Consider the following 21,686-nt stretch of genomic DNA (forward strand, 5'->3'; position numbering starts at 1 on the left):
AGGGAGGTGTGACCACCTCCCAGACAAGATTTAGAGCATTAGGCCTGGGTGGGTGCGCTTGCCAGCAGCCGAAAATCTGCATGAGGGGCACATTCAGTGTCCCTGTGCATAGTCTAGTTCAAACCAGTCGTGGGAGCCGTTGGCTCCTGCTCTGGCGCAAAACGGGACAAAGGACATGGGAGTAACCGCCCCACTTTCCAGACCCTCACCTGGGAGGGTCCCCTTAATCTGTCCATCCCTCTCCCGTGGGTACAAAAGGGCTTACCTGGCTGTAGGATTCTAGATTCGACGTGGCAAGTTTCTAAACCAAAAACCACTGAACTTTGATCGTCTGGACACTCAACTTCGTTTGGGCCCGACTTAGTCTCCCTTTTAGTCTGAAGCATCGTCTGTGCCCTTGCACCATACAGGCTCTGTGCGGACCCTTTGGAGCATCAAGGAAAACTGAATCTATCTCCCTTGGAGTAAAGAGTCACTCCCTTGCAAACGCAGGCATCACATCCCGATTGACCGGTCTGCTGCTCCTGAGCTCCTTGTTGGCGTTTCCTGAACAAGTGCACTGGGCTCCAAGTAGCCCCAATCTCTAACACCATTTCCTACAAAGAACTCCAGCCTCCTCGCACCGAGTCTTCTGTGGGCTGTTGCTTTGTGAAACTGCTTGAGGTCCCCTCGAGTCTCTTGTGCCTCCGGCCTGTGGATCCCCTTGAGGGTCAACTTTGCTTTTCTTGGGCTCCCCTAGTTGCTCCAGGCCTGCGATGCCCCCCCCCCAATGGTTGGTGAGTCTCCTGGGCCTTGCTGGTCCAAAACAACCTTTTTCGACCTTCTGCGGGAGTTGCCGTTGCCAAGGCTTGTTGGTGCTCCAGCCGGACACCGACCTCTCAGTACTCTACATCCTTTGTGGGACAGCTCATATCCAGTTCCTGGTCGTCCTCGACGTCTCCTGGTCCCAGTGGCTGAAGAGTCAAGAACCCCCTCAACACATCTTTAGCACCAGACATCGGTGGGCATTCGTCTACCGAGCCCCTGGTCACTCCTGAGTGACCCAGACTCTTTCCCCTCTTCTTTCAGGTACTCTCCAACAAAAATCCTCCTTTGGGGTTTATTTGACGTCCACAGGGAAGAGTCCTTAAACTTTAAAACTTCAACCGCGACTCTTCCATAGAATTGTACTGAACATGCGGTTGTGTTCCCACAGTGCATCCGTCCTCCGTGGCGTTCCTACTTACTCACCTTGGGTGGTTCCTTGGGGTCTCAGCGATTCTACATCCTCTAGACACTGTCTTGACTCGAGTTGTGGTTCTTATACCACTATTTTAGTATATGGTTTGGTCTCCCCCTGGAGCCCAGTGTACATTAGTGTTATTTACTATTGTTTCTGTGCTACAGCATTGTGTGCTTTGTGAGTATCTTCGAGCAGGAGCTATTGTGTCGTACTTAAATAGTGTTATATCAATAAATACATAGTTTTATAAAAATTGTGTGGTTCTATACTACAAGGTTGCATTCTGGTAAAACAAGCTGCTTAACATTCCTTTAAGACTAAGCTTGAAGGCTGTTCGCCACAGCTACCACTTGGATAGCTTTCTAAAGTCATCTTTGACATCTTAAATCACCATATGGGTTGTTTGGACTGGTACAGGGTGCCCACTTTAATTAGTTGACAGCATATACTAGGCCACCTTCTCACATCTACCACTTTAAAATGACAGAACAACTCCTCAGCTATACAGACCAGGTAGCCCACCCTAGGGGTGTGGCTACCCTTCTGGGGGTGCACACCTCCTGAATTCTTAATTTTCCCGGGTGCAAATGAGCCTGGGGAAGGAGGCATAGGCAGTGAAGTCTTTGAAGCTCACCGCTTTGATGTGCCACTTCATTAGCCATCCTGTCAGGGTGGGAGGTGTGACCTCCTTCCCATTCCAGGCCATTGTTTCTGACTCCTGTGAGAGATCACACCTCCTGACAGGGAGTCCGATTCCTGTCTTGGTGGCAGCAGCTGCGGGTTGGCAACCAGAGAACAGTAAAGGCGGGGGCAACCAGGTGGGCAACCTCTAAAGAATCCACCTGAGTGCATTCCACATCATCCTCAACGCGAGATTTGTGTCAGCAGTGATGAGGCACGCTGTTTGATACATAGCATTACATATTTTGGCTGTACCATAATGGAGTTGCCAACTTCGGGTTTGCCCAGGTGCCAGCCCACATTATCCTACGGACCGCCTATCATTTATAGTAGTCATTAATGGTAAAGAACACTATAGGGAAATCTAAGCTTGCACTTACATGTCCACATCTTTAATATAATGCACCCTGCCTCCTGGACTTAGGAGGCCTTCCTTAGGGGTGACTGGCATATATTAAAAACAGTGCACTGGCCTTGCCACACATGGTGAGGCCAAAGTAGAGTTCGAGCAGCCTACACTGCTCCTGCATTCTGCAATGGCAGGCCGGCTGTCAGTAGTTTGCCTGGGTCACTCATGGTAACACAAATTGTGCTTCAGGCCCTGTTGACCCCTTTAACTCCCATGCCCTGGGTCCTACTGGTACGGTATACTAAGAACTTATAAAGGAGTTAAATGCCTTGCCAATTAGGGTTACCTATTCGCACCTCAGTTTTAGGGAGAGAGCACTGGGGCCTGGGCAGCTGGCTCCAGTGCACTTTGAGAGTCATAACCATCAGCATTGGAGCAAAAAGTAGGGGGGTGACCATTGAAAAGGTCACTTTTCTACAAGCTTAGCGGGGCTCAGTAAAAGGGTGGATAGAGTGATAGCCAAAAAACACATGAAAACAAGCCGAGGCCAGAACACTTGTCGAATTACCATAAATTCATTAAGACATATGGGCTGCCACAGGGGACATGGGATAGACTCCCCCAAAGTAACCTGCCATTTTGCCAACAGGGCGTCACAAGTCCAGGGAGACTAATATTACCTTGGGTATTGGACAACCACAATATACAAGAAGGTGAAAGAACAGCTGATAAGAGCTCCTTTCCATGACCATATCTAATGGAAAGGTTTTGGAATTGGAGCATGCCTGGAATTTCTTTTTGGATATACTTAGAAGAAAAAATGAGTGGTTCTTAGTTGGCTTAGGGCGAGTGAACATCAATCTTCGGCTAAATCAGCTTCACAGAGAAGGAAAACGTGTGTGGAGGCAGCTCAAGAGCTCGGAGGTAAGGAAAAATAACCTACATAAAAGGTCTGGACACCCTGTTTATGGATAACTATAATTTAGCAGTGTCTTAAGTCACTGATAGGCAAGATCAAAATTAAATAAAAGTCATACAAGAGAGACGAGGCGTTCATCAAATGCAATAAAGACATGCAGATATTCTGGTTCAGTGTGTATTTGCTCAATTATTTTCTTTACAGAAAGCCCATCATTCATTCTTTTCCTGCTCCACTGGTAGTCTAAAACAGTCAAATAACAGTCCACTAGTACATGCCCCCAAAAGGTGCAATAAAGAACACATTGCCTTCTTGTAGGAAGTTTGTAAAGCATCTTTTAAGTCAGAGTATGGACACAAAACCACTTTAACAATGCAGATTTTCTTCATTAATATTCATCTCTAGGCAACGGAGTAATCTATTGCTACAAAAACAATTTGTCTACGAACTATGGGTATAATTAGAAGATGGTTATAGCCTATTTTTTACCAAAACCGTGACATTACCCAGCCCCTTTAATTTCGTAGTGATGAGTTGTTTCGTGTCCATTTCCTTCATGGCAATGACATATGCATGTGTAACTATGGTGGAATACGTCAATGTAACTATGTAGGAACAAATATGCCTGTGTTTTGTAGGGATAGGGGTTGACAATATCCTACTCAAAAAAATAAACAAAAGGATCATCATCTAACAGTGACATATCAATAGGAAACCAAGTGACATTACATACCTTGGCGTCCCAGTTTTTATTGAGATAATATATACAAGTAACACATCTTCCATCGCCATTTGGATTATCTACATGCCGAACGTATCCTGTTCCATTACCTGGATAACATGCCACCATTGCCTGAAATTAAAAGAAAATTAATATATACCAAGGGTTTGGTTGTGTTAGTATATTTACTGCAAAAGCATGTTCAACTCATTTGCTTAATGTATTTAGTTGATCCAATTTAAGGCTTCACGACACTTGCTCAAAATGTGAGAACGATACCAATGTGAACAGTTAATCTTACTTATCAATTCTGCCATTTCACTAGCCTGTCATACAAGAAAGACAGCCTAAAAAACAACTTCATATTTTCAATATTAAGGGTACACTTTGTGCACTACGATACATTTAGTCAGACTAGAAATACTAAAAATAAAATAAAATTCAACGGTACAACGAAAAGATGGAGGGGTGATGAAATTATGGCTCTCTAATGACAGACTCCTCACATTGTTTATAGATCATCTGCAAACAAGCATAGTGTCATAGTTCTTACTTGAGACTAAAAATTAAAAACAGGCAATTGTAGTTAAGAGACTTAACATCACAAAATAGAAAATGTGGACCTTTGAAAACAAAGGTCAGTTTATCTAACAGTTTTTTTTCAGAAAGCAAGGACTTTTTAACACCACCAAAAAAAGTACAAGAGCTACAAATGAAACCTTCAAGTTACAAGAACCATCGATTAAGACTATCTAATGGAGGAAAATCATTTTTTACTTGGAAAAGGAGAGAAGAATATTAAAACGGTAGACATAAGCATTCCATCCTGGCAGAAGGACACCATAGCAAAGTGAGATTAACTTTCCTACCATGGGGGCGTGGCTTACCCGGCTAAGATGACGGTCGCACCTTGAGGGTGCTCCTGGACCCCTCCGCCATCCGACTGGAATCCGCTGGTCCCCGAAGTCATCCGGCCTCTCCTCCCCTCGCAGACGCCTTGCTGCATTTCGGGCTGGAGTCCTGGTCCTTGGGAGCCGGTGATCCGGTGTCTTCCTGCTCTTTGACCTGCCTGCCGGGCACCCTGATCCAAGATGGCGGCCTCCTTGCCGCGCTGCTGGCCTCGCGGTGAGTGGGGGCGACTTGTCCGGGCTGCGGTGGCAGGTGGAGGCGTCTGAGCTCCTCCGGTGTGGTGCCCGCTGCGATACCAGCCCCTGCCCGGCTGGGTACCATCTCCTACAGCTGTTGCCGCTGCTGACGATCTGCTCTGCCGTGCCCTGGGGCGGAGCTGTAGCTTGCAGTGGCTGCGGCGCCTGCACCTGCGCCCCGGGCTCCCCCGCGGTGTATCCGTGGTGCCGGCTGCCGTCCTCAGGCAGCGGGAGTCCTGGGGTTGCGGTGAGTGCGGGCCACCTGTCATTGTGGCTGTGATTGGCACTTGGAGGCCTGGCGGGCCCGGAGGCCTGGTGAGTGGAGGCGGCAGTAGAGGGACGGAGGCTGTGACTGGGGTGGACGGCCCCCCCTCTCCCCCACACGTGCAGATCGCCTGCTTCTGGCCTAGAATTGGTGGGGACTACCCGCAGGGAGCGCGGGGCCTGGCGGAGACAGCTGGGCTCTCCGGGTGTGATACTCATTGTGTCTTCACCCCACGCCTGCCTGTTATCTGCGGCGGCGCCTGGAGCTGCACCCTCGGCTCTCCCGCGGCGCTGCCATGGTGTCGGCTGTCGTCCTCGGGCAGCGGGGGCCATGGGTTTGCGGTATTGAAGAGCCGCCTGCCATCTGCTGTATCCCGCGACTGGGGGCCTGACTCTCGGCGGGCGCAAGGTCTTGGTGAGTGGTGGTGGCGGGGGGGGTGGAGAGGCTGTGACTGTTGTGGAAGGCCCCCACCCCCACTCGCGAAGACCACCTGCTTTTGGAGTGTTCTGGGCCCTGAATGTTGTGAGCTGGGTGTCGGCCCTCTGTTCTCCTTGCCTGGCAGTGGCGCTGTGCCAGCTTGATCTGATTGCCCCCGGAGCTGCCCTGGTGTTGTTCCCTTGGGGCCTTACATCACCTGGGGAGGGACGACCCTGCCCTGGGGGAAGAGTTGGACTCTGGGAACTGTCCCTTTGTGTCTCCCTGCTCGTCTTGGTTGACTACGCCTGCCCGGCCTACCGGATTCTGAGGCCGCTCCTACACCGATTTCCTTTAGGGGCCCCACTTTGACTGGGTTGTGCGTGCCTTGGGTTCTGAACGCTGCACCTTCGGAGTTGGTTTGCTGTATCTCCCCGCCTACCATGGTTTGCTACCCCTGTGCTGGCTCCGCCTGACAGTTCCCTGGTGCTACCTCCTGTGCCGCCCCCTTGGATCCCCTGCTGCGCTTGTCTTGCGGGGGGGGGGGGTCCCCCCGCACCTGGATTACCCGCTCTGAAGCTGAATTGGACTCCGGTCCCTTGTCTGTCCTCGGTCACATCTCCCGTCTTCCTTGTGTTGCCTCTGTTTGGGGAGTGTGGCCCGGGGGGCGAGCTTGGTCACCCGCGGCAGGTGGCGTGGGACCCTGGCAGATAGCTGCTCCTGTTGTCCCACCAGCTCCTGAACCCTGGCCCTCCTGGTACCTGGAACGACCTCTGGCCCTGCTGCGGAGTCTGGAGTTGGACCTCTCTGCTGTCACTCCGCCGTGGGCGTCCGCTGTTGGAGACGCAGTCGGCTGTGTGTCCCGTGTGCCGTTGGCTTTTACTGGGATCCTGCCCCCCCCCCCCCCCTCAGCTGCCTTGATCTCTGACCCCTGCTGTAGGACCTAGTCAGGAGCGTGACTGGCCCCCTGTTCTACTGACTGTGGCTATGGGTCATACCCAAGCCGCCAAAACCTCCGCCATCCAAACCAAAATGGACTGCTTCACAACTGTCAACTCAGGGGCGTCTGGTGGCGGTGTGGATAAGGATGCCTCACCTGCAGCGGACCTATCTACTATCCTTCAAGCTATCCATGCCTCACAGTCCTCTGTAGAGGGCAAGATCGCTGAGGTCCGGGTGGACGTCACTCTCCTTCGGCAGGACCTTCGGAACGCCACGGCCCGGATCAAAGAAACTGAATCCTGAATCTCTACCGTGGAAGATGAAGTTCAGCAACTCAAGGGTCAGCTCGTTCGCCTCCAATCCCACACTCAAGAGTTGCACAGGCGGGCGGAAGATGCTGAAAATAGGTCCCGTCGCAATAATCTCTGCCTGGTGGGATTTTCCGGATCGAGCGGAGCAGGGCCAGATGACGAACTTTGTGGAGAGGTGGCTGCGCACCTGGATCCCGGAGGACTCCCTCTCTCCGTGGTTTGCGATAGAGCGTGCGCACCGTTCTCTCGCTCCCAGGCCGCCCCCGGGTGAACCTCCCAAACAGATTATTATGAGGATTCTCAACTTCAAGGATCGCGACTCTGTTCTAGCCGAGGCCCGTAAGCAGCAATGCCTCAAATACAAAAATCACACCATCATGATTCTCCCTGATTACACTCGCGAAGTCCAGGGTCAGCGCCGTTCATTTGGGGAGATCAAACAGAAGCTCCGCGCTCTTAACGTCCAGTACAGACTTCTCTTTCCGGCACGACTGCGAGTGGTTCACTCCCAGAAGACACTATTTTTTGACACCCCCGAAGAGGCCTGGACTTGGGCCACAGAGGAATATCCCCGACGAGTCCAGGCCCATAATCCGTTACCTGGGAGTGCTGCCGAGGGAGGCGTCCAACAAGGGGCACCTGGTCCCCGACCTCAACGGAACCGCTCGCGTAGACGCCGTGATCATGGCCGTGCCCGGTCTGATTCCCCGCTGAGTCCTTCTCGACGGCCGACACCGCTCCCTGAGAATGACCTGGCCCTGCGGCAGTCTGGCTCCTCTGACCACCTGAACTCCGAGGGTGCTTCGCCTCGCCTGTCGCCGCCGGACTAACAACATCCTGAGATGAGGAGGGGTCCTCCATGCTTCCCCATTCCCAAGCGTTCTAGTTTGGCCTTTCGTTAATAACTCATTGTTTGGGCGACAGATGCTTCCGTTCCTGAAGTATAGGGTGGGGGGTAGGGACTGGGTTGGGTACTGTTGTCCCATGTTTTTGTTTGTTCTTTTGTTTTTGTTTTGCACCAACCTGCCTGCGGACCTGGGCCACGACCGTGCAATGCTCAGAATCGCAACCCCATTTGTTACCCCTTGCATTTGCACTCCTCTAGGCGCGCGAGCACCACCTTGCGCCAGGACACCATACTCACCGGCTCTAGCTGCAGTCTCGCTTCCATGATCCTTGTCATGCTTGCCCCAGCCCGGCCCCCTGCACGCCTTTCCCCTCCACGGTGACTCTGACGGCGGTACACGACTCCAGATATTGTCCTGGAATGTTAATGGCCTGTTAGACAAGGTCAAGCGCACAGCTGTCCTGCGATATGCCCAGCGTCAAGCCGCAGACATACTTATGCTTCAAGAGACCCACTTGTTGGGCAATCATTGCCCCTTCCTGGCGCGGCATGGCTATGGTAGTGTTTGGCACTCTGGATTTAGTAGGGGGTCGCGGGGAGTGGCTATCTTGGTGCGTCGTTCCCTTCCCCTGGTGGTATGCAAAGTGACACACGATCCTCAGGGCTGCTTTATTCTCCTGGTGGGGGCTCTCGGAGATCGCCCTCTTAATTTACTGGCTGTCTACTCCACTCCCACCCTGCTGGCCTCCACACTCCAGAGACTTACCTCAGAGGTCGCTGCCTTACTATTAGGAGTGACTGTCGTTGGGGCCGATTTTAATACAGTCAAGGACCCCAGCCGAGACACCGCTACACCTCCCTCCGCCTACAGAAGTGCCCAGTCTGGCCTCCTCTCGACGTGGGCCTCCAGCCTGGGTCTCGGGGATGCCTGGAGACTTTGGTACCAGACGGAGCGACAATACACCCACACTTCAGCCTCTCACCATCTCACCACGCGTATAGACTATGTTTTCCTGCCGGCCCAAGACTGCCGGGCAATCCAAAAGATTGTTATCCTTCCCAGGGGCTTGTCGGATCATTCCCCGGTACTGCTACAAATCGGCTCCCCGTCCCAGTCCTCGCGGCCGATCTGGCGACTTAATGCCTGGTTCCTCCAAGACGAGCAGTTTAAAGACCAAGTGGGTGCTGAACTTCCCCTCTACTTCGCCACTAACCAGGGGTCGGTGTCTTCATCTCCTACTCTTTCGGAGGCCGGAAAAGCAACCATTCGGGCTTTGCCAAAGGCCAATTTAACCTCACCCATATGAAGCGTGATTCCCACCTCACATATTTGGAGGTGCAGGCTGCCCAGCTTGAGGCGCTACCTGTGGCAGAGAGATCTGCTGCCCAGGATCGGAGGCTTGCGTTCTTACGGGATGAAATCAGACAAGCCTCTTTGGAAGCTGCCAAATTGCTGTGGCGATCTTCTGTTGCCTGAGTATACGGCTGGGGAGATGAGAATGGGAAGCTCCTCCACTGTCTTGCTACTTACCCTATGGCCAATCGTATAATTCCAGGAGGTAACTGATGCGAGTGGTGAGCTCCACCGCGCCCAGACTGCGGTGGCCGAATGTTTTGCTGCCTACTATGCCTGCCTTTATTCGGCACGGACGCCTTGTCTTCCGCTTCATGATCTCCTCCGGCAGAAACTGTTCCCCCTCCCACGTCTTCATGAATCTGAGGCGGAGGCGCTAGACCTCCCGATCAACACAGAAGAGGTGTCGGACGCCATGTCACGCATGGCGACAGGTAAGACGCTGGTACCGGATTGGCTCCCCAGGAATTTTATGCGTCATACCGAGACACCCTGGTCTCACATGACTCTGAGGGACTAGGCACAGTCTTCGACGCCTACATCTTGCCCTGGCGGACCGGCACCTGCTGTCCCCCTATTTGTCGCTCCTTCTGGTGGACTTTGAGAAGGCGTTTGACTGGGGCTATTTAGAGGCAGTGTTGGAACAGATGGGCTTCGGCATTCCTTTCCGCAACTTGGTGAAGACGCTGTATTATCGGCCCCGGGCGCAGGTCCTCGTCAATGGGACCATCTCGTCCATTCGCTATCAGGCGAGGTACGCGGCAGGGATGCCCCCTCTCGCCGATCCTGTTTGCCTTAGCGATGGAGCCCCTGGCCTGCCTTATTCGATCTGATTACTCCGTCACTGGCTGGCGATGGCCGGGCTTTGTGGAGGATAAGATCGCGCTCTATGCCGACAATGTACTGCTGTTCCTAGCAGACCCGGCCCAATCGGGGCCCCGATGCCTTCGGGCTCTGGGTCTCTTTGAGCGCACCTCTGGCCTCCGGTTAAACCTGGCCAAATCTGTCTTGGTCCCCCTTCATTTGTCTCGTGAGTGTTTTGATTGGCAGTCGACGATCCCCCTTCAAATATTTGGGGATCTGGGTGGCCCTACTCCCTGATCTTGCGTGGTGCCTCAACGTCACCCCTCTGGTCAAGCGGGTTCGTGCGGACCTCCTTAAGTGGCGTACGTTACTCCTAAACCCTCTGGGCAGGATAGCTCTATTTAAAATGATGATTTTGCCTCGCTTTTTATATAGACTTCAAAACACACACCTTTCGTTCGCTCGGTCCTGGTTCCGAGAGATGGACGGGCTGGCTACTAAGTTCCTTTGGGGGGGGTTGGAGGTCCAGGCTGGCCCTGGCCCAATGCCGCGTCAGGCCCTTTGACAGTGGTCTTGGGATGACGAACCTCTACCTCTATTACTTGGCGACCCGGCTTCTGGTGGTACACGATTGGTTCAACCGCGCATGGTCCGATCCGGCGTACCGCGTGGAACTACACACCCTTGGCCTTGCCCCCATCCAGGGGATGCTATACGGAGATCGTTGTCCCCCAAGCTCTCCCTGATGTCACGCGTGGAGTGCTCCTGGACTGGCGGGCCTCCCTGCTTCCCGATATACTCCCTTGTGGTGCGGCAGCTGGCTCCGGGAGGTCGTCTCTTTCCGGATTTCGACCCTTGGACCTTATCGGGATTTCCCTGCTAGGCGATGTCTGGAGCAGTACCCACTTGCGCTCCTTCCAGAATTTGCAGGCCAGACACTCCCTCCATTTGTCGCAGTTTTTCCGATACTTGCAGCTGTGCCATGCCCTCCGCTCCTATATCTCCGAAGGCACTGCGCTCCCCGAATAGTCCCCCTGAGGCTCAAGTCATGACAGGCAACCTGGGTCAGGGAGGGATATCCCGTATTTACCGCTCACTCACTAACAACACTCCCAACTCCCTCCCCCAGCTCCGAGACAAATGGGAGGGGTGACTGGGGACTCTGGATGACGCTGACTGGAGGGACGCCCTGATGGCCCCTAAAATAAACGCGGTCTCGGCGAGGCTGCGGCTAGTCCAAGTATACTTCTTACATGCTGCCTATCTCACACCGCTGCGTCTCCACCACGCGGGGCTTCGACCTGATGCCCTCTGCCCCCGCTGTTCCCACTCCCAGGCTGATTTCTATCATATGGTGTGGCTTTGTCCTGCGATACAGGGGTATTGGGAGTCCGTAGCGGGAGAGCTCTCGGAGGTCTTGGGCTGGGAGGTTCCCATTGACCCCACACGTTATCCTGGGTATCACGGAGGGGCTGGATGGCACCAGTGCTGAAAACCTCTTCCTTAAGACAGCGCTAGCAGTAGCTAAGAGGGACATTGCAGTTCACTGGCTGAAGAATACTGCACCTACGTTGGCATGCTGGCGCAGGGGAGTCGACTGGTGTGCCGCATAGGAACGGCCGCTCTATGTGGCCAGGGGCTGTCCTAGGAAGTTTCGCCGTATATGGGGCAAGTGGGTCGGAATCATAGAAGACTTTTATGATCTCTAGTTGGAAGTGGACTTATTGATATTGGCTGTTGGTGCATCAAATTTTCTGGATCAATGTGATGGGCTTGTATCCTGGTCTGGTTTTCTAAAGTGTATTTCTACATGGTGCTGTGTTCTTGGTTGCAATCAAAAGGCAGTAAAATTGGTTATCAAAAGCTTTCCTACCATGAAGAATAATACAATAGTCTGTCTAGACCTCAAAGTCTAGATCAGTATGTTATGCAATGTGCTTATTTTAGAACAACTTAATTTATACAAAATATTTTTCCACACAGACGCTATTGCCTTTCCAAAGGCTTGCAATGCAATTGTACAAGGATTGTTAAAGTCAATACTGAAGTGCCAATGGTAGCCATATTTGTTGTTGCAATGCAACAAGGATAGGCAAAGCAAGACAGATTGGTTTGCCAAAGTTAGTTTACAGAATTCATAAAAACTCGTTACTTATTAATTGCAATGTTGTTTCTGAAGTACAAAATTACTGTTATCTATGTGTGACCAGGTCTTAAATCACTGGATTTCAAAGAGTGTTCCATTAACTTCTATTGGTTAATGCATTTAATTATTAATAGACTAGACAAGGTGTGTGCATCAATCTGAAAAAAATCTATGGGAATAGTTTTGTGAGTGCATCTGTACATTTGCCAGTTGTTAAGAAATCCCTGAATAAATACAGGTTCATTATGTAATGTATTTGCATGTGCTGAACCGTGAAGTTTGTTGCCAAGGACATGCCTGCACCCGGGTATTCAACTACTCAGAGAACCGCAAAGTAAGGGCGTACCGGAATTTGTGTAAAAAGTCAATGAGTCATGTGCATTATGTAACCAGTTTATATTGCTTTCAGAGTAGGGCATGTATACTGAATAATATTAAGTTGCAGCATGGAAGAGGAACGAGCTATTTCAAAGAGATTAGCCATCAAAGATCAGAAGAGCTCAAAATTCAACCTAGCAAAACGTACACATAAGGCAATGACCATAAGTTGTGTGGCCTGCACAAGTAATTGGTCCACATTTGCCCCCACTGGGAACCAAACAGTGCTCAACTTTCTCAGGGTAGCAGAGCGGCCCAAGGCCTACTCAAGAGATATAGTGTGGGCCAGTGATCACCATTTGCTGGCACTCAATAATAACACTCAAACAATTGTCCAGTGTTTGGTTTTTCTTTAGAATAAGGAAAAGTACATTTATTACACAAACTCTACTCAATACTATGCACTAATTTACAAGTATACACAAGGCTGGTGGAAATACCTTTGATGATACTGCATAATCACATCTGACCCCCTAAAATGTCATATGTAGTATGTAGACGCAATCATCAATAATCTTGAGTAAATGTACTTATTAATTTTCATAAAACATTCATCAGTAGTCCCTCTCAACTTTATTTCAATATAGCATTTACGAATGAACTTATATACTTTCAATCACTGAAAATACAATTATAAAAAAAAAGCCCCTAGAGGGCACCACATTTTAATCATACATGTAACAAGACTTGGCCCCTACAGGACGCTGAACAACATGTACCTTTTATTAGACACCGTCACGCCACAATAACTGCATCTATAGACTTAGCCCAGAGAGGGCGCTGCACTCCCAGCTGTAGAGCACAAGCTCCAACCTCTGGAGTGCTTGAACTGAATGGAATATCCTGGGTTAGGTCCTTTTGGATCAGTACTGTCCAAAATGTCTGAGTCTTGGGGGTTTTGGAGGGGGGGGGGGGGTTGGGAGCAGGAAGGAGGCAGAGTGGAAGAGGGGGTGGGTAGGTGGAGCTGTGCTCCTGCAGCTTCTTTGCACTCTTTTTGTATGTTTGTTGGTGGCCCGCCGTCCAGGGCCCAGCACAAGCTACATAAATGAGGTTTGACAATTTCAAGCCCTGCAGGGCATTATAGGGCACTCCCTCAGAAGCACGCATATTATGTTAGCGGCTCAAGCTGCTATTTGTTGGGTGAAGGGTAGCCAGGTAACTGATTATCAGGAGCTCTATGATTTGATCAAAAACCACAGGAAATGATGGACGGAGTGTTGAACATTGCAAGCACTCACCCCCAGTCAACTGATCTGGGTTTAATCCGTCACCGTTCTTTAGCCCACTCTGCCACCCCAGTTCAGACATGGCCATATGCAAATCAGTCTGACCCTGTGCCTCATGGGAACAGTCCAGCCCGAACTGCCAAGCCATGTCTTCCCTGGACCGGAAACAAGCTTCCTAGGACCGGTTTCCAGCATTTCAGTCGTCTTCACCCCCAGTCAACTTCAGATCAGTTGACTGGGGGTGAGTGCTTGCAATGTTCAACACTACGTCCATCATTTCCTTTGGTTTTGCTTTGTTCGCCATAAGTTGGCAGGGTATGCTCAGACGTGAGTCCCTTGCTCACTTTGCCACTGGATTCAAGCAAGCCTGGCTGAAGACGGTTGAAATGCCAGAAACCGGTCCTAGGAAGCTTGTTTCCGGCCCAGGGAAGACATGGCTTGGCAGTTCGGGCTGGACTGTTCCCATGAGGCACAGGGTCAGACTGATTTGCATATGGCCATGTCTGAACTGGGGTGGCAGAGTGGGCTAAAGAATGGTGATGGATTAAACCCAGATCAGTTGACTGGGGGTGAGTGCTTGCAATGTTCAACACTCCGTCCATCATTTCCTTTGGTTTTGCTCTATGATTTGATGGCATGGGAGCACTTGTCTGCTAGTAGTTTTCCAGAGCTACGCCAGCACTTGATTGACAGTAAGCGTTCCGGCCCCAGAAACCTTGCTGTGGAGGCTGACTGCTGGGTCAGCACCAGGGTCCACAAGGGGTATGTGGGAGAATCAGACATGGGTGTGCAGGGTCCCCAGCAGAAGAGTGTGAGGACAAGGGAAAACAGAAGGAGTTCCAGAAAGGGCCCCAATCTAGTTCCCAGGCTCCAGGTGGGAAAAAACCCAAACAATGGGTTGCCACAGGGAAGCCTGCAGAGAGGGGTCTGCGAAACTATTTTGCTTGTGATCAGGTGGGTCACTTCATTGAGGATCCTAAGTGTCCCATGTTTACACCTGCACCCGCTGATGCACTGTCCTGTATGTTGGCAAGTGTATGGTTGGGGGAAGAGTTGGACCCACAGAAAGGGTGGGAGCCATCTGAGTTGACCCTGGTCTCACTAGGGAACAGTGAGATGGTCCAGAGGACCCACCTGCCAGCACAAACTAAGAAATACGGGGAGATGGTGACCATCAATGGCCATAGGGTGGAAGCTCTGAGAGACGCCAGTGTGACAGCTGTCGGCTGGTGTCTGAAAAGCAGGTGATCCCCAACATACTTCACCCAGTAGTTGCAGCTGACAACTAAGTGCCTCTGCAAAATGGCAAAGGGTCCCTTAGGAGGAGGGGGGTCCTCGGGTACCTTAAGGGTGGTTGTAAGGCCAGCTATGCCTGTTGACTGTCTGCTAGGCAACAACCTGGAAAGTTCACTTTTGGAGAAAGTGGAACACAAGTCTCATATCTGGAGATGTTGGGTATGCCTGAGTGGGTCTGTATGACCACTTGGTCAATGGCAGTCGGTAAGGGTGATCAAGAGGATCTGAAGCCCGAAAGAGTGGCCCAGGTACCGGGCAGAAAGAGGAGAAGCACGGGTGCCAGAAACAGGCCCATCGAAGTTCCCATGGTGCCGGAGGCCGGAGACCTCGAAGGGGATGCCCTGGAGCCTACAGGGAAGCAAGTGGCTAAACTGGGGGACCTGCCTGAGCTGACACATTCACAGCAGGAAGGGGGGCCCAGCAGGGAGGAATTCTGCAAAAAGCAGCAGGAATGCCCTTCTCTTGTTGGTTTGCAGCAGCAGGCTGCACACCAGGCAGCTGGTGACCAGTCTGACTCACATTGGATTTACTGGGAGAATGGTCTCCTGTATAGTGAGCCTAAGTTTGCTGAGCCTGGGTCGGCCTGTGTGCTGGTGGTACCCAAGCGCTTCAGAGCCTTCCTACTAGGCCTGGCTCATGATGTGTTGTTGGCAGGACAAAACCTTTGAAAGGCTTGTCACCCACTTCTTTTGGCCCCAAATGCACAGACACATTCTGATGCTCGCTGTAGGTCTTGCCAAGCAAGTGGTAAGAGTGGAGGTGTAAGGCTCCTCTCCAACCTTTTCCTGTAGTCGGCACCCCCTTTAAGATGGTCGATATTGACACTGTGGGGCCACTGGACCTCAAGGCAGCCATGGGCAACAGGGTTCTCCTGGTCCTGGTGGACCATGCCACCCGGTCCCCTGAGGCTCTCTTTCTCAGGACAATTTCAGCCCCTGTGGTAAGTCGGGCTTTGATGGGGATCTTTTCCTGTGTAGGGTTCCCCAGAGAGGTGGTATCCGACTGGGGTACAAACTTCATATCTAAGTATATGGCGTCCTTATGGGAGGAGGGTGGTGTTGTATAGAAGTTCACCACTCCTTACCACCCCAAGGTAATGGGCCAGTTGAGAGATTCAACCGTACCCGCAAGGGCATGATTAAGGGTCTTGCAGAAACCATGAGGCTTAAGTGGGACATCTTCTTACCCTGCCGGTTTGCTTACAGAAAAGTACCACAGAAGTTCTTAGGGTGCAGTCCCTTTGAAATGCTCTATGGGCATTCTACAAAAGGACTCGGAGTTTGGTCAAAGAAGGCTGGGAGAAAGCACCCAGTAAACCTCCCCAGGATGCATTTAGCAACATGCTGGCCTTCAGGAACCAGACTAAGCGCTTCAGACAACTAGCTCAGGCGAATCTAGTAGACAGCCAAGAGGAGATAAAAAGCTGGTACGTTCAGAATGCCACTCATTGAGTTTCATCCTGGCCACAAAGTGTGAGTCATGGCCCCGGAAGAGCCTTGAGCTCTCCAGGACAAGTTGACTGGGCCTTTTGAGGTGGTGGAGTGCTAGAGGAACGTCATCTACCTGGTGGACTTGCAGTCTCTCACTGAAGTCAACATGCTTCTAGCAACAGATGATGGAATGGAAGAGGAGTCTGAGTCTTCCTGTCTAAGGAACAGGATGGGTCAGTGGACGGTGTAAACCTCTCCCCCACCCTGTCCCCTGAACAGCAGAGGGAACGGTCACCAACTATTGGGGAAGTTTGCCACCCTGTTCTACCTGACCCAAGGTGTCACTCAGTGGTGTGTCCTTGATGTGGACACTGGGGACCGTCCCCATCAAAAACAAAATTTACAGGTTGACTGATTGGGTCAAAGCTAGCATCAAGGATGGTTTCCAAAATGTTGACACTAGGGATGATTGAGCCCTCAAACAGCCCTTGAGCCAGCCTAGTAGTCTGGGTCCCAAAAGGCGGCTGCTGCACTCGGTGCCACCCCAGAACTCCGGTTCTGTGTTGACTAGCAAAGGCTCAATTTAGTCACCAGGACTGACGCACACCCCATCCCCAGAGCTGATGAGCTCATAGATAGGTTGGGAACTGCCAAGTTCCTCAGCACATTTGAATTAACATCTGGATACTGGCAGATTTCCTTGACTGATGGGACCAAAAAGCTGTCTGCATTTTTAACCCCAGAGGGGCACTACCAGTTACGGGTGATGCCCTTTGGGTTGAAGAATGCCCCTACCACCTTTCAGAGGTTGTTTTACGAGGTGTTGGCTGGACTGGAAGATATCAGTGACGCCTACCTGGATGATATTGCACTGTTCAGTGCCACTTTGAAAGAACATCTGCAACACCTCTGAAGTTTTGAGAGCGCTGCAGAGGCCAGTATGTGCCATATCGGGCAGGGATCCATGGTGTACTTAGTGCACCAGGTAGAAAGCGGCCAGGTGGCACCCCTACAGCCTAAGATTGACACCATTCTGGCCTGGGAGCCCCCAAGACTCAGGCTGAGGCAAGAGCCTTTTCAGGCCTCACCAGTTATTACAGGAGGTTTGGCAGGGGATATGGCATCATTGCTGCCCCCTTGACTGAGCTAAGTTCCAGGAAGCAGCCCAGGAAAGTGATCTGGACCGATGCCTGTCAGATCGCTTTTGATGCCCTGAAATCTGCCATGTGCTCAAGGCACCCCAGCTTCTCCCAGGAATTGTTTGTGCAGACAGATGCTTCAGAGCATGGTGTGGGGGCAGTGCTCTCAACTAAAAATGATGAGGGCCTAGACCAACCAGTAGCCTTCATTAGTAGGAGGTGAAGTGCGATTAAACGCGAGGCTTTTGTTGTGGTCTGGGCGCTGAAAAAGCTGATGCCCTGCTTGTTTGGGACTCACTTCTCGGTTCAGACCGACCTCAGGCCCCTCAGATGGCTGATGCAGATTAGGGGTGAGAATCCAAAACTGTGGAGATGGTCCATTTCGCTATAGGGGACGGACTTCACAGTGGAACAACCGCCCTGGTAAAGAACACACCAATGATGAAGGTCTGTCCAGATTTTCTGCCTTAGTGAAGAGAACTCCCAGGTGGGTGGGTAGTTCTCCCCACTTTTCAGCTGGAGGGGACATGTGTTAGACCTTGCATCCTTGGCGTGGTTTTCTCCTGTCTTTTTGACCTCTGTCTCCTGTATTTTTTCTGTGTGCCAAATTTCGTTTTTGCTGGTCTAGATGCTTTGGGCACTTTGTCGCTGCTTATCAGTACCAAAGTTCAAGTGCCCCCTGTATTAATTTTGATTATGGATTAGCGTTTCCATGATTGGCTTATTTGACTTACTACTAAGACCCTAGTACGGTGCACTGTGCGCCCAGGGTCTGTAAATCAAATGTTGCTAGTGGGCCTGCAGCATTGATAGTGCCACTCACACAGGCAGCCTTCCAAAGGTGTCTCAGAACTGCCACTGCAGTGTCTCCGCAGTTGTTATTGCCATGTCGACCTGGCAAGTGCACCCACCTGCCAGACCCTAACCTTCCCTTTTCTTACGAGTCAACTCCAAGGTATGCCCAAGGAACCCCCGTGGCAGAGCGCAGTGTATGTGAAAGGTAGGACATGTACTGGATGTGTGACATGTCCAGATAGTGATATATTGTGTATTTAGTTTTTCACTATTAAAAGGCCATCTATCCCATAGGATAGCACAGGAGATATTCAAACATCTTACGAGTATAAGTTCCCATGGGGACAAGATCAAAAGCTGGAGTGTTGGTTCTCTGAACTCAGAATTTAATAATATATTTTAGTAAAGATGGTTTTTAAATTATGGGTTGGAAAATGCAACTTTTAGAAAGTTTTTTCTAGCTTAACAATCCTATGTGCCTCTGTATTGACTGTCCTGGGGATGAGCATTCACTACAGACAGCTACGGGAGGGGGGTGGGGGGGGCGGGGTTGAGGTGTGTCCTGCCATTCCTCGATGACTCAGAGCTGGGCTGAATAGACCTGGGTTGCATTTAGAGCAGTGGGGGGAGTTTTCCCTGCACCTGAATAGGCCCGGTCTCCTATGCACAACGTGGTCTCGACCTCCTGCCAAGAAGCTGCACCAGAGAGGACAAAACTGGTTTGGACTAAGCAGAGAGACTTGCAACAAGAGAACAAAGGAAACTTGGGGCCCATGCCACAGAACGTTACCACAGTTCTTGACTCAAGAGGGACCTCTGCCAAGGAGAAGAGCTGGAAAAGCTGTAAGGAGGAATACTGCCCCATTGCTGTGTAGATGCTTTGCTGGGTTGGCCTACAGTGGCTACTTCTGCCAAAGACTGAACTGTGCTGTGTATCCTGCTTGAAGATCTCCAAGGGCTTGGTGTAAACCTTGCCTCCTGTTCTGAAGTTTCAGGGACACAAACACTTTGTTTCCTCAGTTCTCCAGCACCTGCAGTTTCAGCTGCCAGAGAGGAAAAAAAGCAACCCTGATGCCGGTGAGCGACCTGCAAAGAAGCTTTGGGTGAGGCTTGTGAAGTGCACGACGCACCGCCCCAACTTGCACCGCAGCTCTGATGCCTCACCATATCAACTCCAGACACCACCACCAAGGCCGCTGCCTGCGAAAAATAGGTTATTCCCAAAAATAAAGCTTGTAGCAACAAATCGCTCCACCTTGGGCAATTACGACGACGTGACCGATGAATATCCCAAAATACAGCGCCGACAGCCTGCTGCGCAGGCTGGGCACAGTCTCACGGACCCCTAAAAACAGTACCTTGGCAAACGAAAACAAAGAAGGCGCATAGCGTTGGGGCGGTAAGTCGTTGGTTCCTTATGACCACAGGGTAGGTGACGCATCGGTTCCTTATGGCTACAGGGGAGGTGAGGCGTCAGTTCCTTACTGCGATGCAGGGGAGGTGAAGCATCGGTCCCTCCTGTGGCCGGGGAGATGAGGCGTTTTCACTGTGTTACTCTAGGAGTGCACAAATGCTTTACACACTGCTTATGAGATAATCCTGACTGCTCATGCCAAGTTACTAAGGGGGTGAGCAGGGGTTGTCTAAGGGCAGAACTCCCTTACCCTGATGAGAAGCAAGGGTACCTACTTGGACATAGGTGCAAACCATTGCCAACTAGAGACCCCCTTTTCTAACAGTGGGGTAGCACATCCCTAGTACAGTGTGCAAGATAATTGTTCGATGCAGATCCTTCAACACCACCCCTTTGCCCCTCATGAGCTAAGTCGAACACTTATCTGCTCCCTTTATGTGGGAAGGCCTTTGTTCCTGCTGCAGAAGAGAAATGTAACAAACTTGGACAGCAGGGTGCCAAAAGGCCTGGGCCTGGGGCTGATCCTGAGCTGAGTCAAAGAAATACAGATCTTTTTTGGAACTCTCCAATTTGATTTTGGCACAGATTCCATCCCATACCGACACGTCACTGGTCTCTGTATGTCAAGGGGAAGCGTAGCTGCACTCTAAGGCAGTCTTTCCCATACATGTATAATGAAGTGTCACTGGAGACAAGACAGTTGACTGCACTGACTTTCCCTATGAGAGTACACTAACATCAGGAGGACTAGCCCAGGTCAATATCAAATCCTGCAGAGTCCCCTCTGTGCCAACCTACTTGTGCACAGTTACCAGGATGTGCAAGACAGGAGTCCCACGCACAGCCCTTACGCGTGTTTACGTGTAACCAGCTAAGTGACCCTTACTCTTACTACGTCACAGCACCCTTATTATAAAAGGCAGACACTGGTGTTAAATATGAGAAGTCCATTTACCATGAATTTATTGTGGGGTAATCACAGGTTGTGAGGCTCACTCACGGTAAATAGGTAAAAAAAATCAGGTTGGATTTGATGAGCAGAACCTATTGCCTTACAGTACAGAGAAAAAAAAAAAACTAATATACCATTCTTGGTCACCCAGTTCTTTTCGAAGTAACTACTTCTGTGAACTTGGATGTGGAATTATTTCTAGGGGGCATGCAGTGTTGGAAAGGTGTCTACATTTCCCATCCTTTCACAACACATTTGATGTGCATGGAGCAATTGGGTGTACATAACTAGCTTGCCCATGAAAATAAAGGCTTCTAGTTTGTGCTTCTCTTGCATAAGGCTTCATTGGATGTGGTATCTCCTCTCTCAAGCTGCTCACACATATTCCAACTTTGAATCTGGCATAGCACCATCAGAGAGACAGACATTCCCAATTCTGTGTAGTCACCTTTTCCAGATGTAAGTTTTTGTCAAAATTACTTCATAGGAAGCATCTGTCCTCTCTGGGAGGCTGCTGAGAAGTAACATGGAAGCTGCTCATGGTGAGTTCACCCCCACCCCACCTCCAGCCCAGCCAAGAAAGGTTGCAGTATTTCCCCCTCAAGTGGAAATGTCTTTTGTGCCTACATTTTCTCTTGGTTGGCAGCCAGAAAGTGATACGGAATTTTCTATGGTGGGAGAAGGCCATTTGCAGAAAAACTAGAAGAATTTAACGCCACTTGCACCACACAGAGAGCACCAGTAACATGGCCTTGAAATGCTGCCTTGCAAATTGACATGGATGTACTCTAAGCACTAGTGAAAAGGGTCTGTTCAGAAACCAAAGGTTCATCACCAACCCTATGAAACGTGTGTATAAATTTTGTGGATACATTTCCTACACCTCTTAGCTCCAAGTGTTAGCAAATAAGTTATCCAATAAGGAGTGTGGATGTG

General features: G+C 50.8%; 1 protein-coding gene across 2 annotated transcripts in view; it reads right to left on the minus strand.

The window, feature by feature from the left end:
- The window catches only part of EGLN1 (egl-9 family hypoxia inducible factor 1), a 273,058-nt gene that overhangs the window by 181,357 nt on the left and 70,015 nt on the right, over positions 1–21,686 (minus strand). For both annotated transcript variants that reach the window (XM_085611948.1, XM_085611950.1), the window contains exon 2: positions 3,905–4,024. In XM_085611948.1, the coding sequence (XP_085468074.1) occupies positions 3,905–4,024 (120 nt within the window). The remainder of the gene's footprint in view (positions 1–3,904; positions 4,025–21,686) is intronic.

The sequence above is a fragment of the Triturus cristatus genome, chromosome 6, assembly GCF_964204655.1.
Source record: "Triturus cristatus chromosome 6, aTriCri1.1, whole genome shotgun sequence".
Lineage (NCBI taxonomy): Eukaryota > Metazoa > Chordata > Amphibia > Caudata > Salamandridae > Triturus > Triturus cristatus.